The sequence below is a fragment of the Dipodomys merriami genome, unplaced genomic scaffold (genome assembly GCF_024711535.1).
Source record: "Dipodomys merriami isolate MVZ:Mamm:240054 unplaced genomic scaffold, mDipMer1.0.p SCAF_156, whole genome shotgun sequence".
NCBI classification, from domain to species: domain Eukaryota; kingdom Metazoa; phylum Chordata; class Mammalia; order Rodentia; family Heteromyidae; genus Dipodomys; species Dipodomys merriami.
The window spans coordinates 2,394,332-2,410,063 of NW_027202893.1; the positions used below are offsets into that span (position 1 = coordinate 2,394,332).

Below are 15,732 nucleotides of genomic sequence, written 5' to 3' on the forward strand. Positions count from 1 at the left end.
AGGCATGCAAGGCAAGCGCTCTACCACTGAGCCACCTTCCCAGCCCAGCTTTGAACTCTTGATCCTATTGCCTTTGCTTCTTAAGTAGCATAATCCCATTATAGGTGTGCTCAGGGTTTGTTTTAAATGGTATTGATTTGAACTGAGAGCTTTGCACTTAGGCAGGTGCTCTACCACTAGAGCCCTTTTTTTTTTTTTGCCAGTTGTGGGGCCTGAACTCTGGGCCTGGGTGCTGTCCCTCAGCTCTTCAGCTCAAGGCTAGCACTCTACCACTTGAGCTACAGCGCCACTTCCGGCTTTTTCTGCTTATGTGATACTGAGGAATTGAACCGAGGGCCTCATGCATGCAAGCACTCTACCACTGAGCCACCTTCCCAGCTCACTAGAGCCCTTTTTGCTCTGTTTTTTTTTTTTTTTTTCCTGGTCATGAGGTTTGAACTCAGGGTCTGGGTGTTACCCCTGAGCTCTTTTGCTCACAGCTAGGACTCTACCACTTTGAGCCACAGCTCCACTTCTGGTTTCTGGTGGTTAATTGGAGATGTCTCATGGACTTTTCTGCCCAGGCTGGCTTCCAACCATGGTCCTCAGATCTCAGCCTCTTGGATAGCTAGGACCCCAGCATGAACCACAAGTGTTTGGCTAAAATGGAATACTATTATTTTTCCCATATTATGTATAAAAATAGAACATGTGTTATATGAAAGTCTTCAACCCATGAACTTATTTTTTTTTATTTTTTCCAGTCCTGGGGCTTGAACTCAGGGACTGGGTACTGTCCCTGAGCCTGTCTGTTGCTCAATGCTAGTGCTCTACCACTTGAGCCACAGCCTCACTTCTGGCTTTTTCTGTGTAAGTGGTACTGAGGAATCAAACCCAGGGCTTCATGCATGCTAGGCATGCTAGGCTACTACTAAGCCATATTCCCAGCATATATGCCTGTGAAGAAGCCTCTTGTCTTGGTGGAAAAGTATGTATGTGTGTGTCACATTGATTGTGAGGAGGGCAGGAAAGTACAAACAGGATAAGATAATGACATTTGTCTTATTTAAATTTCATCAAAGGGCTAGGAATGTGGCCTAGTGGTAGAGTGCTTGCCTAGCATGCCTGAAATCCTGAGTTCAATTCCTTAGTACCACATAAACAGAAAAAAGCCAGAAGTGGGCACTGTGGCTTAAGTGGTAGAGTTCTAGCCATAAGCAAAAAAAAGCTCAGGAACAGTGCCTAAAGCCCTGAGTTCAAGCCCCAGGACTGGCCCAAAAAATAATTTCATTAAATATGGGAAAGAAATTGGCTTACTGGAAGACTAATAAAATTATAGGACTTATATCATGCCATAACTACAATTATATGTTAAACACCTTTGTGGCCAAATAAAAGCCAGACATGGTTGTACACATCTGTGATACTGCACCTATAATCACAGCTACTAAAGAGGCTGAGGCAGGAGTTACATGTTTAAGGCCAGCCTGAGCAGCTTAATGGGACCCTGTAATAAGAGTAAAATGAAAAACAAAGGGCTGGTGGTATGTGTCGGTGGCCCGGTGGCAGAGTGCTTGTCTATTATGCAAGGCCCTGAGTTCAATTTACAAAACTAAAACAAAACAACAAAAAATAAATAAAGTCCTAGCCGGGCGCTGGTGGCTCACGCCTGTAATCCTAGCTACTCAGGAGGCTGAGATCTGAGGATCGCGGTTCAAAGCCAGCCCGGGCAGGAGAGACCGTGAGACTCCTATCTCCAATAAACCACCAGAAAACCGGAAGTGGCGCTGTAGCTGAAGTGGTAGAGCGCTCGCCTTGAGCTGAAGAGCTGAGGGACAGCGCCCAGGCCCAGAGTTCAAGCCCCACCACCGACAAAAAATAAATAAATAAATAAAGTCCTTCCCTAACCATAGATATTACAAGCTTTTTTCCCCAGTGAAATGAAAAGAGAGTTAGCAGTTTTTTCCTTACAAGTCCATGAAAGAAACTTTAGCCCATTTAATAGAAAGTGAGCTTCAGAATGGTTAGTAATTGCTTTTCCATATTGTTTTACTTCAGCCCACAGTAAGAGATATATTTTATATCATGACCACTGAAGTGATACATAAACATGTCTTAATGAATTTTATGAAATACTCTATGTGTGATGCACTTTGATATTTTAGATTATTATTAATTAATTTATTTATTTTGTCAGTTGTGGGGCCTGAACTCTGGGCCTGGGAACTGTCCCTCAGCTCTTCGGCTCAAGGCTAGCGCTCTACCACTTTGAGCTACAGCACCACTTCCGGCATTTTCTGCTTATGTGGTGCTGAGGAATCAAACTCAGGGCCTCATGCATTCAAGGCAAGCACTCTACCACTGAGCCACCTTCCCAGCCTGATATTTTAGATTCTTTTTTTGGGGTCCGGTCGTGGGGCCTGAACTCTGGGCCTGGGCACTATCCCTTAGCTCTTCAGCTCAAGGCTAGCGCTCTACCACCTGAGCCACAGCGCCACTTCCGGCATTTTTTCTTTTTGCTTATGTGGTGCTGAGGAATCGAACCCAGGGCCTCAGGCATGCAAGGCAAGTGCTCTACCACTGAGCCACCTTCCCAGCCCAGATATTTTAGATTCTTATTTCACTTTTTAAAAATGCTGTTTTGCAACTTTGCTAAACTGGCTAATGTTCACAATCATATGGTAATGGTAAAACTAACGTTTGAATTCATGCTCTTAACTGTAAGAAAATCTCCCTTCAGCTATTTCTTTCTTTGTTATATCACAAGCTGCTGTGAGCATGTATTTAAAAATCCTGTGAGTGGGGCTGGGAAGGTGGCTCAGTAGTAGAGCACTTGCCTTGCATGCCTGAGGCCCTGGGTTCGATTCCTCAGCACCACATAAGCAAAAAGAAAAAAGCTGAAACTGGCGCTGTGGCTCAAGTGGTAGAGTGCTAGCCTTGAGTTGAAGAGCTGAGGGACAGCGCCCAGGCCCAGAGTTCAGGCCCTATGACTGGACCCCCCCCACACACACACAAAAAAAAGAAAGCTAGCCTTGAGCTGTAGAGCTCAGGGAAAGCACCAGGCCCAGAGTTCAAGCCCTATGAGACACACACACACACACACACACACACACACACACACACACACACACACACACACACACACACACACACACACACACACACACACACACACACACACACACACACACACACACACACACACACACACACACACACACACACACACACGTACTTAATGCCTTACCTATGTAACTGTAACCCCCCAGCTCATCACTCTTTCAATTAAAAAAGACCCTATGGAAGGCAGTAGGGACCTGGGGATTGTGAAGGGGCAAAAGTCAGGAATGTGGGAGGGGAAGCAGTAGGTACTCCTCCACAATCTTAAATTCAGCTATTCATCTAATAAACTGAAGGTTGTTTCAACTATGCAGAAGTAACCTGTTTCGTCTTCCATTTTAACAATAGGGTGCATGAGACTACTTTAAATTCCACACAAATCTCAAAATCATCCAATGGTCTGGTATTCCAGTGAATAGAGATGTCCCATCCCCAGTCATGGTGAGGATATTTCCTAGGTAGCTTCTATATATCTTATTACCAGTGATTTCTTTTTCCCTATGCTGATCATTTCTAATGTCAGCATCAGGGTCAGTCCCTCATCTGCTCCTACATGGATAATGTCAACAGCTCTAGACTCCAGTTCTCCATACACTAATACCAACTTCTCACTTTTTAAAAAAAATTCAGTTTCTTTCAGACAACAAATAACTATAATGCTAGGTGCTCTTCCAGTTTCTCACTATTGTCTGTTTGGGTTTTTTGGTCGGTCGTGGGGATTGAAGTTGGTATGGATGCTGTCCTTATGCTCTTCAGCTCAAGGCTAGAGCTATACCTCTTGAGCCACAGCGCCCCTTCCGGTTTTCTGATGGTTAATTGGAGATAAGAGTCTCTTGGGCTTTCCTGCTCAGACTGGCTTTGAACAGCCATCCTTAGATCTCAGCCTCCTGAGTATTTAGGGTTACAGGTGTGAGCCACCAGTGCTCTGCTTGAGCTTCCTTTGCTCAAGGCTAGCATAGCACTCTACCACTTGAGCCACAGCGCCACTTCCAGCTTTTTCTGTGTATGTGGTAGTGAGGAATCAAACCCAGGGCATCATGCATGCTAGGGCAAGCACTCTACCACATTCCTAGCCCTCACTATTGTGCTTATATATCTCTCCTAATCATGTCTCTCCTAGGTTACCATACCATGCCACATCCCCACCGTTTTCTAAAAAGCTCTACTAGATTTCACTTTACCTCCAAGCCTTAAGTTTTCCACAAAGCCTTCCCAGATTTCTCAGCTCAAATTGATGTCCCTGCATTTACAGTTCTCTGAGAGTCTCAAAACAGTAGCTCTTACTTTTTTTCACCATATGCCTATGTTATTTTTGCTTTTCGGGGCTTTAGTGCAGTCTGAGCTTCTTTTTACCTTTTTTTTTTTTTTTTTTTTTTGGGAGTTGTGGGCCTTGAACTCAGGGCCTGGGCTCTGTCCCTGAGCTCTTTAACTCAAAGCTAGCGTTCTACCACTTGAACCACAGCACCAGTTCTGGTTTTCCAGTGGCTAATTAGAGATAAGACTCTCACAGGGACTTTTCTGCCTGAGCTGGCTTTGAACTGTGATTCTCAGATTTCAGCCTCCTGAGTCGCTAGAATTATAGGCATGAGCCACCTGCTTTCTGAGCTTCTTTTTGCTCCAGGCTAGCTCTCTACCACGTGAGCCACAGCTTCACTTCTGGCTTTTTGATGATTAATTGGAGATGAGAGTCTCACAAACTTCCCTACCTGGGCTGGCTTGGAACTGTAATCCTCAGATCTCAGCCTCTGAGTAGGTAAGTTTAGGCATGAGTCACAAGCACTGGGCTTATCTTTGCCTTTGCTTTATGAACTAGACTTGACCTTCTAACTCCTATTTACCTCTACCAGCAAGATACCTTTTTCACCTGAGTGCTATTCCTCTGCCCTACACAGCCCTGGGTGCATGGAACTCATACTCTGTGTGATCATCATTAACTTCTCTACCTTCCCACCTAGAATGTTTGAAGACAGAATCTCAGGAAGCTGCTGCTGTAAAGCAAGTGCCAAACATTTAGAAAAACAAAGGAGAAAATGTTACAACTTTGTTAATAGATTCCTAGCAGCATGAATAATATGGAGCACTCTCCCGTTAAAATACAAGTACCTTCTGGGTCAATTATAGCAATTGCATAATTGTTACCACTTTGCTGAGCTAGTTAAAAAAGGGAAAATACTAACAGAGAAAAAAATATGTATCATTAAGCTGAAGCCTTCACAAAAGATGAGCAACATGTGGTAGAACCAGGTTTGCCTTGAGGACAAATGCCTAAATCAATGTTGTGAATTCTGTAAACCATGGATCAGCTAAGTAAAAGGTTAAAAACTTGGGACTCCTAAATTAAATCTGGACTTTCACCCTCACCTCCAACCCAGAGCCACAGACATGCTGGACAAACACTCTGCCAGTGAGCTATACCCTCAGCCTTCTAAACCTGGACTGTATTTTTTTTTTCCTTAGTGGTACTGGGGTTTGAACTCAGTCCCTTACGATTTCCAGGATGGTACTCTACTATTTGAGCTATGCCTCCAGCCCTGTTTTTGCTGGTTATTTTGGAGATAGTGTCTAGCAAACTTCTAGGGTAGCTGGCCAGATTTCAGCCTCCTGAATAACTAGGAGAGCTAGTGCCTGGCTTAACCCTGTACTCTAGGAAGAGGCTGAAACAATCCCAAGTAAGGGGCACAACCTGGTGAAACTTAAGTACAAATTCTTTCTAGAGGAAAACACCCTAATTTGGGCCCTTGGGTTCCCACAACATTAAACAAAGTATGTGTTCAAAACCCTAAGATAAAATGTAGGTAGGCACTGGTGGCTCACTCCTGGCATCCTAGCTACTCAGGAGGCTGTGATCTGAGGATCACAGTTTGAAACCAGCTCAGACAGGAAAGTCTATGAGACTCATATCTCTGATTAACCACCAACAAGCCTAAAGTGGAGCTGTGGCTTAAGTGATAGAGTGCTAACTTTGAGCAAAAATACTCAGGGACAGCACCCTGGCCTTAAATTCAAGTCCCAGGAGTGGCACACACACACACATGCACGCACGCACGCACACACACAGAAGACAACAAACAAGGAAACAAGTTACTATAGGCAAACGTCAGCAGAAAGCATTAAAACAGATTTAGACTTCCAAAATAACTTACAGAATATAAAATAATCCCAACAAATTAAAAAAATTTTTTTTGGTCAGTCATGGTGCTTGAACTCTGGGCCTAGGTGCTGTCCCTCAGCTCTTCAGCTCAAGGCTAGCGCTCTTACCACTTGAACCACCTTCCCAGCCCCCCGCCAAAACATGCCACTAACAGCTTTTTTCTTTTTGCTTATGTGGTACTGAGGAATCGAACCCAGGGCCTCATGCATGCAAGGAAAGCGCTCTACCACTGAGCCACCTTCCCAGCCCCCCACCAAAACATTTTTAACAAGATAAAAGCCTAAGTCTCCAAGCCATGTGCTGGTGGCTCACCCCTGTTATCCTAGCTACTCAGGAGGCTGGGATCTGAGGGTCACACTTTGAAGCCCACGGGGCAGAAAACTCCAATTGAGACTCTTATCTCCAATTAACCAATCAAAAACTGGCTCAAGGCCAGGTGCCAGTGGCTCAGGAACGTCTATGAGACTCTTATCTCCAATAAACCACCAGAAAACTGGAAGTGGCTCTGTGACTCAAGTGGTAGACCACTCACCTTGAGCTGAAGAGCTGATGGACAGTGCCTAGGCCCAGAGTTCAAGCCCTACAACTGACAACAAACAAAACTCCCCACAAATTTCTAGCAAATTGATTAAGGGGAAAAGGCGGCACAGGTTAAACAATAGAAATGAAAAGGATCTGACTACTAGAATATTAGAACTTCCTGTTAAATTTTTTAAAAGACATGAAAAGCACAAGAATATTAGAAAAATCACTATCTAAACTGACTCAAGTTTAGACTCAAGTCTAAACTATCTTTAGTTACTAAAGAAATTGTACCAATTATTCCCACAAAGAAACCTAAGACTCGCATAGCTTTACAAGGTTTTACCAAAAGTTCAAGAATAGTTCATTTCAGTCTGTTGTAAACTTTACTAGAGAATAAGACAAAATTTGACAGTCCCCAACTTAGAGGTTTACAGACCAAAAGGACCATCTTAGAACTCTTTAGAAATTCTGCTACAAAGGCACTAACATGTACAAGAATGTTCATAGCAGCATTATATAATAGCACAAAGTAGAAACAGCTCAAATATCCATTGACAGGTATGGTAAAGTTGTGCTTTATGTACTTAATGGAATATTATACAGATGAAAATGAATCACAATTTTGCAACAGGGATGAATTTTAGAAACAATGTTAAGTGCATGAAAGCAAATGTCAAAGGATGAAATGTAACACTTGTAAAGCTAAAAAACTAAATACATTCTTAAAAAAATATTATACATATGGTTGAAATACATATAACAAGTGATTTATAAACATAAATTAAGGACAGTGGTTACCTCTAAAAGGGGGGTCTAGGGTGGGGCAGGGATATAAACATAGTATTTCTAATGCTTATATATATAAATATATATATATGAGTGATGGGTCATAGGTACTCATTTTATTGTTACATATCATAATTTATTCATGTTACATATATTCTTTATAGATATCAAATATCACGTTATAATTTTTTTAAAAATCTGGGGATTTTATGGTGGAAACACAAATGAATGCCATCTCCCTGAAAGAAAGAAAAATCTGTATTTCTTGGGAAGAGCCGAAACTCCCTGACAGATGCTCTCTTACTTAGAGGACAAAGGAGGTCCTTAATAAATAAGGGCTGGTTTACTGCTTTTCCCATGGACATACCCAGAGGATCTGGATCTCCTTCCCACCTGAGCTCCCTGACATGAAGGACCACCTCTTTCTGTACAAGCAGCCTAAACCCCACAGATTCAGCCTGACACATGGATGACAAGAGACTGACACCTGGTGGATACAGAATGAATTTAATGAAATAACTAGGAAGTAATCTCACTCTACTTGGTGAAAGGGGCAACAGACTGGGGGATAGGGAGTGAGAAGAATGTGTAAGTTCAGAAAAAGAGAAGAAAAAAAAGGTCTGTTTCTGAGATGTAGGTGGGAAAAAAAAGTATGTGTCTAATAGGTGAGGATGAAGAAAGTCTCCAAAGGAGAATGACTTCCTTCTCTCTCTTCTGAGGCCAGATCAAGTGGAAAGAAGCTATAGCTGCGTTAAGGGAAATGCCAAGACTGAAGGGAAAGGGCTGTAGGTCTAGCTGATCTAGACTTACCAAGCTTAAAATGCATGCACCTGGTAGTTGTTGAAGGCTGTTAGCTGCCTCCCAGAAACCCCTGGCCCAGTTTTCATCTGTGGAATCTGATCTCAAGGAGGCTGATTCTACCCTTTTCCCCTGAAGGTGTGGCATAAGCATAGCTGCTTACCATCCTCCTTGCCACACTAATTGGTCAGGGGTGGACATGTGACCAGGCTGGCTTAATCAGAGTGAGTCTTTTGCTAGGATATCTGGCACAATGATACCCTCTCTTTCCAATTGGTCATAAATGGGCAAACATGTAATCTTAGGCATGCTGGCAGCTATGAGGTGACCAGGGCTTAAGATGGTTTACATTAGGTGGAGCAGTGAGACCAAAAATCAGGTTTTTGGAAGGAAACATACTGATTTTGCCAGGTCTAATTTCGCCTAGAGCCAGCACTACCTCTAGACTTTCAGTTACATGAGCCGATAAATGAGTCTGAGTTAGGTTATGGTTGAAAATCAGGAGATCCTTAGCTATACATTCATCATACTTACCCTTGCCTTCCCAGAGGAGAGCAAAGGGATCCAGACCAGAAGGCCACTACAGATTTGTGTTATATGAAAGTCAAAGTATTGAGCTAGAAAGGTTAAAAGCAGCCACCAGGCTCTATGTAACACTGGGTGACTCAGCTGTCTATGCAGAGGACAATGGATTCCCTTAGGGAAATAGCCAAGTAAGAAGCAAGTGCAGAGAAAGGCCTCTAGCAGGCGATCAGGTAGTTAATATGTGGATCTAGCCACTCTTCCCCACAGGTCTATCAGGGGGGTGTTGCTTTAGGATCTTTCCGCTCATGGGTTAAGGATCTTTGAAGGACATGCCCCTTGAAGCCTTTTCCCTGCACTGCAGTGTCTGCCTCTCCTTTTACAAACTGAAGAGCCTCCTTGTGGCTTCTGCTGCCCTTGATTACACTCACTTTTGGGGGAACAAGAGCAATTTTATCTTCTGTTTCTTTGGCTTGCTGCAAACTGGGGGCCCTTCCTCCTTTGGAACCAGCAACATCTTCCTGACCAAGGGCAAGCGCTGCCCCTTGCTCAGCCTCTCCTGCTGGCCCTGGCATCTCTGACTCTCCAGCTGAGTTGCTTTTCCCTCCTGAACTCCACTTCTCCCATGATAACCTTGAGGCCTGGGCAGAGTCCATGGCAGCTGCTGACTTCTCAGGGGTGGAATGTCTTTCCCCACTTCCACCAGACTTCTTTCGAGGGCGCCCACGTTTTCTTTTGGCATCACTTACTGTATCCTCTGTATCCTGCTTTGCTGCTTTAACTGCTGGGTCCTGCCCACTGGCCTCACTTACTGGTACTTCAGCTGTCCTCTTGACAGCCTTGTCATGGGGTCGTGGGTTACCACCTATGCCTACCTCTCTGTTCTCTGTTCCCTGAGACTGAGTAAGTCCCCCAGCTGGGGCTCGCCCTGGGCCTGGCCCAGACTGAGGTCCAGGTCCAGGCCCAGGCAAAGCAGGAACAGTTGGTAAGAACATGTTAATGATGGGTACCGCTGCTTGGGGTCCTCCAGCCCTACTGGGCAGAGGTAATGTAGCCACTTTCAGTGTGCTTGAAGAAATCTTGGGGGCCAGGATGGGTGAAGAGACTTGAATTGGTGGAATCAGTGCTCGAGGGGCCCGGGGAAGGAGCAGAGGCAGCCGGGCTACTAGGGCATTGACCTGTGGGTTACTGGGTGCTGAGGCCGAGCTCTCAATTACACTCTTCTTCCGATCACCACGCACTGGAGGGCTAGCCCCTGCCCGGGCTTCCAGTTCCTTAGGAGGCTAAAAAGCAAAAGAGATGATCACAGTAGGGTTCAAAGAATGAACGTGGAGGCTGGGAACATGGCTTGGTGGTAGAGTGCTTTGCCTAGCATGCATGAAGCCCTGGGTTCAATTCCTCAGTACCACATAAACAGAAAAAGCTGGAAGTGGTGGTGTGGCTCAAGTGGTAGAGTGCTAGCCTACAGCAAAAGAAGCTCAAGGGCAGCATCCAGGCCCTGAGTTCAAGCCCCAGGACTGGCAAAAAAAAAAAAAAAAAAAAAAAGGAATGAATGTGGAAAGAAATGTAGGCATTTGAGGCACCAGAAGAGAAAAAGTAGGGGGCTCACCAGGGAAAAAGTTAGAGGCATCAAGTTCCTTACCTGCGCTGGCCTTTCAGGTTTCTTATGGACTCCACCTTCCAGATTCTCTGCTCCATTCTTGGATTTAGAATACCTTTCCCTAGGGGCGGGTTCATCCTCTTCTGCCAGAGGTGTAGAAAAGGTAATAGAATGAGGGTGAGAATAATACTGAAGAATGAGAAGAAGACTTTGCCCTGAGGAGACAGGGCAAAGCAGGTGGTCAAAGCATGTCTACAAAGGGACTCTAGGAATAGAAGGCAATCTGAAGTGTCCATTCTGATATACAAGATGGACTTTAAAACTGAAGTGTCGGGGAGGCCCTGGGTTCAATTCCTCAGCACCACATAAGCAAAAAGAAAAAAGCCGGAAGTGGCGCTGTGGCTCAAGTGGAAGAGTGCTAGCCTTGAGCTGAAGAGCTGAGGGACAGCACCCAGGCCCAGAGTTCAGGCCCCATGACCGGACGCCCCCTCCCCCCCCCGCCAAAAAAAAAAAGCTGAAGTGTCCATTCTGGTATACAAGAATGTGAAACCAGGCATGTCATGGTGCCTGCCTGTAGTCCTAGCTTCTTTTTTTTTTTGGTCGGTCGTGGGGCTTGAACTCTGAGCCTGGGCGCTGTCCCTCAGCTCTTCAGCTCAAGGCGAGCACTCTACCACTTGAGCTACAGCGCCACTTCCGGTTTTTTTTCTGGTGGTTTATTGGAGATAGGAGTTTCACGGTCTTTCCTGCCCGGGCTGGCTTTGAACCGCGATCCTCAGATCTCAGCCTCCTGAGTAGCTAGGATTACAGGCGTGAGCCACCAGCGCCCGGCTAGTCCTAGCTTCTTAAGGGGGCTGAGGTGGGAGGATCAATTGAGTGCAGGAGTTGGAGAGTAGCCTGGGCAACATAATAAGACTCATTAAAAAAAAAAAAAAAAGTTGTGCCAAATGCTGGTGGCTCATGCCTGTAATCCTAGCCACTTCGAGGCCAAGATCTGAGGATCACAGTTTGAAGCCAGCCAGGGCAGAAAAGTCCCAGTGAGACTCTAATCTCCAATTAACCACCCAAAACCGGAAGTGGCACTGTGGGTCAAGTGGTAGAGCACTAGCCTTGAGTACAAAGAGGCTCAGGGAAAGCGCTCAGGCCCTGAGTTCAAGCCCCACAACCAGAAAAAAAAAAAAAAGTTGCAAGTGGTTGAGAATTTCACATACATGAGAAGGTCCACTCACCAGTCAGCCCCATGGCCTTAAGCACATGGGCATGTACAGATCGGGCAGAGATGAGGTGCTGCTGGAGCAGGTAGCGGGCGACTTCAACAATGGAACTGAAGGACCGTTTCAGGATCCGCTCTGCCCAGTCACAGGTCAGGGCGCAGGCGGCCTCTACCAACTCATCCGGAGGTGCTGGCGTTACTTCTGGGCCCATTTCTGGCTGTAGTGGCAAAAGATGCCCAATCACATTACAAACGACAGAACCCTTCCCCTGACGCTTCTACTGACCAAAGCTGAGACCAGACTGAGACCATCCCAACCCAGAAATCCACAAACTCTTTTTCCCTTTCCTTCAGCTATAGAGGAATCAGAAGGATACCCAGAAGCAATGTACAAATGACCTAGACTTTGTCAGCCCTCCATACATGTTCTAAAGCCAGGTATCATGGTGTATACCTGTAATCTCAAGTTACCCAGGAGGCAGAGGCAAGAGGATCTTGAATTTGAAGCCTGCCTAGGCAAAAGTAGCAAGACCTTGTCTCAAAGACAAAAACAAAAGGGCTGAGAGCCCAAGTGGAGTGTACTTGCTTAGCATGTGCAAGGCCCCGGGTTCAATTCCCAGCATTCTACAAAGCCTAGAAAGAAGAATGGAGTTGTTACTTACACTTTCTGAACCCTTTAGGTCAAGTCCAGGCAAGGGTGGCATAGACACCAAGGTTTTCCTTCGTATACCACTGTAGCAATATCTGATGCCAAGTTAAGGAGCAGCTAACACTGGGGCACTCCAGGCCCCTTAAAGGACAAATTAAGCCATTTTCACCTGGCCCTCCACATCCTATGATTTCCTCCCCAGGTCTTCAGGTCCCAACCTCTTCAGTCAAGGATATTTAGATTGGCCCCGGCCACCAAGTCTTCGGGCCTTGATGTCAGGAAAGATCTCTCTGATGATTTTGCCGAAGTTGGCTGTGCTGAGTGGGCGGCAACAGGCAAGACTCTCACAATACTTCCTGAGTGAGTGAGGGGCAGATTGCAAGATACTCAGAGGAGGAGGCTATGGGTGGGTTATGAGAGTCCCTAGAGATCAAGTGTAGGGGAATCATTCAAGAAGTCAGACTCTAGCAAGGTAGGGGGCTTTGCAGGAGTGTGGGATTAGTCCTATGCCCACCCCCTCCACCCACCGATAAGCATCATAAACGCTCTGTTTTGGCAGACAGGTGTCCGTGTGCTCTTCCAGGTGGTTGCGGATCCACCTGTAGGCATACATATACTCTTCATTGCTGAGTGTACTTGGCTCTGAGCTGCAAGAGAAGTTATAGAGACAAGCATTAGCAAAAGGCCAACAGTTGTCCTGGTTCTTCCCCAACTACTATTTCAGTAATACTGAACCAAATTAGTCCACCTGGAATCCATCTTTCCCTGCTGGGCAAGGGTAGTGGATCTTGAACTCAGGATCTGTGTGTTGTCCTTTAGCTATTTCACTCAAGGCTGCCACTCTCCCACTTAAGCCACAGCTCCACTTCTGGTGGTTAATTAGAGATAAGCATCTTCTAGATTTTTCTTGACCCGGCTGGCTTTGAACAGAGATCCTTAGCTCTCAGCCTCCTATGTAGTTAAGATTAGAGGTGTGAACTACCAGCGCTCAGCTAGGGGCCTTTTTCTTGGTCATAGATAGCAGCTATGTGTTTTCCTACTCTTCCTGCCCCTTCACAATGGGACTGTCTCTAAGAATCAGAGCCTCTGACTTTTAAAACTCTGCCACCAAACCAACCTTTTGTCTCCAGTGCTGGGCCCTGAAGGTAGCTGAAGGTAGAGATAGAGCTTGTCATTGTCCGAGAATTTCTGTACATCTTGCTGAGGTAAGAAGGAAGAGGAGAGAAATAATAAGATGCAGAAAGACCAAATCCATGTTTTCTTGATCCTTATCATCTACCTCCTGATGATTCATAGGTTGTCAGACTATGTCAGAGGGAACTCAAATGACTTGAGGCAAAGTGCTCACTGTGGCTTATGGAACCCTTATGGACTATCATGGAAAGAAAGGGAACAGCTCTGATTTTCTCTCTTCAGGCCTTCTAAATGAGAGGTCAGAGAAGGATGACAGATGATGTGAGATGCTCACTGTCAAACTGGCAGCAATGTGCAAAGCCAATTACACTGGCTCTCCTACATGAACCTTTCATTTACCCATCCCATCCCACTGCCCTCATCCCACCAATGATCTCTCTAGATAGCCCTCATCCCAATGTGCTTACCAGAATTCCCTCTACTTTGTTCTGCACGGCTTTGCTGTAGAGAAGAAGAGAAAGCTAGAGGTCATGAGGTTTTCCCATCCCTGTATCTGTTTTCTGTTTGTTGGTTTTTTTTTTTTCCCTCCCAACTTGGGGAAAGGACTTAAGTGCCTAGAGGAGCTCAAGAATTGCCAGCATAGCAGAGTGTTCTCGTACCCCAATGTACTTACCTGATGGGAGGCAATCTGTCTCCAGAGGGGTCTGGAATAGGATTTGGAGATGGGAATGAATACTTACGAAATAGTACCCCGGAGCCTTTGAAGAAGTGTGGTAGGTTCCCCAGCATCTGTACCACCTTGGGGGGGCCTTGCCCCAGTCTTAGGGCTCTTAGCATCAGGCTCATCTTCTGCCATTCCTATATGAAAGCTACAGCTGAGAGGGGAGAGGGTATTAAGATTTAACTCACATCAGCTGTCCCTTCCTCTGAAGACCCCAAGAAAGGCAAAAAACAGAAGTAAAACTGCCAGATTTCCCTAGTGGGGTTTCCCTCCTCACTTACTCTTTGCCTTCTCCAAAACTTAGAAATTAGCCCACTACTTTGCCAGGCCCATGTAAACCCAAAGCCATCTCTGCCCTCTCTTTTCTACCTGTCCCCTTTCTGTAGTCTTCCAAAGGAAGAAATAAGGGGGTTGGGGAATCTACATTAGAAAGAAATTTCCCCTTCCTTGACCCTGTCCTTCTCTACCAGACAAAATAAAGTTCTCCAATTCTCTTAATATACTCCTTAACCGTAGATTATTTATTTATTTTGGCCTGGGAGGTCAGAAGGGATATGAACATATTCGGTACACACACACACACACACACACACACACACACACACACACAGAGCCACCTCCACACAGAGCCACCTCCACACAGCCACCACACACACACACACACACACACACACACACACACACACACACACACACACACACACACACACACACACACACAGAGCCACCTCCAAACTGGGCCCAAGTTCTGCGCGACTGCTCCTACGTCATCACCCCAACATCCCATCTTGATGTGCGCCCTGACCTCCCTCCTTGGCCCCCTTCCCCATTCAATCACCACCACCCCCGTTGCTGCAAAGTGGAGGGGGAGGAAGCGCAGAGCGCCTGGAATGAGGTGTAGGAATCTCGGTAGGGGAATGGGGAGGGGGAGGCACGTGCACACGGGTGAAGAAGCTGTTGAAAATACAGCCCAAATCTATTATTATTATTAATAATTTATTTTCTTGCTCTCCTCCCAACTCCTGTGTGCCCCCCCACCCCCACCCCTACCTCTGGACAACCGACTTCCGACAAGAGCAACAATCAAGGAGAAGGGAGAAAAAGAGAAACTACCTCGCAGCCACCTTCACTCCAGCCCAGCCCTGCCGTCCGGGCTCGGCGGCGGGCTCGTGCGTTGCTTTATTTTCCTTTTTCTGAATGGTTGTGAGAGCCAGGGTCTGCCCGGATACACGGCCGGCCTGCTCGCTCATTGGTCGTTGCAGCCACCCGGAGATGAGAAGGCGCGGGAGACTCGCACGGGCGGCCGCTAAAGTCTGCCTGGCAACAGCAGCTGATTGGTCAGCACGGGAGGGAAAATCCAAAGTTGGTCTTCTTGGAGTCAAGAGGGGGAAGTCGGGCTAGGGCTTCGGTTAGAGCTGGGGTCCGTGTGGGACTGACGACGGTCCCCCGAGAGGTTCTTAAAGGGACCGCGGGAGGACGAGGGCCCAGGGGTGCTGGGCTCGGCTTCCCTGGGGAGCTTTCTCGCCTTTTTTGTTGT

General features: G+C 46.2%; 1 protein-coding gene across 2 annotated transcripts; it reads right to left on the reverse strand.

Moving 5' to 3' along the window:
* Positions 1-7,110: 7,110 nt before the first annotated feature.
* LOC138827507 (DNA-binding protein RFX5-like) lies at positions 7,111-15,500 on the reverse strand. 2 transcript variants are annotated; one of them, XM_070023090.1, is made up of 11 exons: positions 15,309-15,500; positions 14,273-14,349; positions 14,148-14,178; positions 13,942-13,975; positions 13,458-13,540; positions 12,868-12,987; positions 12,573-12,696; positions 12,354-12,431; positions 11,708-11,909; positions 10,524-10,624; positions 7,111-10,164 (listed from the first exon to the last, which is right to left on the reverse strand). In XM_070023090.1, exons 1-11 carry the CDS (start codon positions 15,443-15,445, stop codon positions 9,157-9,159), a joined length of 1,995 nt encoding a protein of 664 aa, XP_069879191.1. In that variant the 5' UTR covers positions 15,446-15,500; the 3' UTR covers positions 7,111-9,156. The 2 variants fall into 2 exon arrangements, with proteins under 2 accessions (XP_069879191.1, XP_069879190.1); XM_070023089.1 differs by lacking the exon at positions 14,148-14,178 and having other exon boundaries at positions 14,215-14,349; positions 15,309-15,499.
* Positions 15,501-15,732: the final 232 nt, after the last annotated feature.

What these genes read in the sequence shown, in the direction of transcription:
- LOC138827507 (XM_070023089.1), bottom strand. Translation starts at nt 15,445, where the DNA reads ATGAGCGAGCAGGCCGGCCGTGTATCCGGGCAGACCCTGGCTCTCACA. An exon ending in CCCAGCACTGGAGACAAAAG is followed by an intron (nt 12,988 to 13,457) that starts GTTGGTTTGGTG and finishes CTTCTCTTGCAG; the next exon opens with CTCAGAGCCAAGTACACTCA. An exon ending in ACCTAAAGGGTTCAGAAAGT is followed by an intron (nt 11,910 to 12,353) that starts GTAAGTAACAAC and finishes TTGCCACTACAG; the next exon opens with CCAGAAATGGGCCCAGAAGT.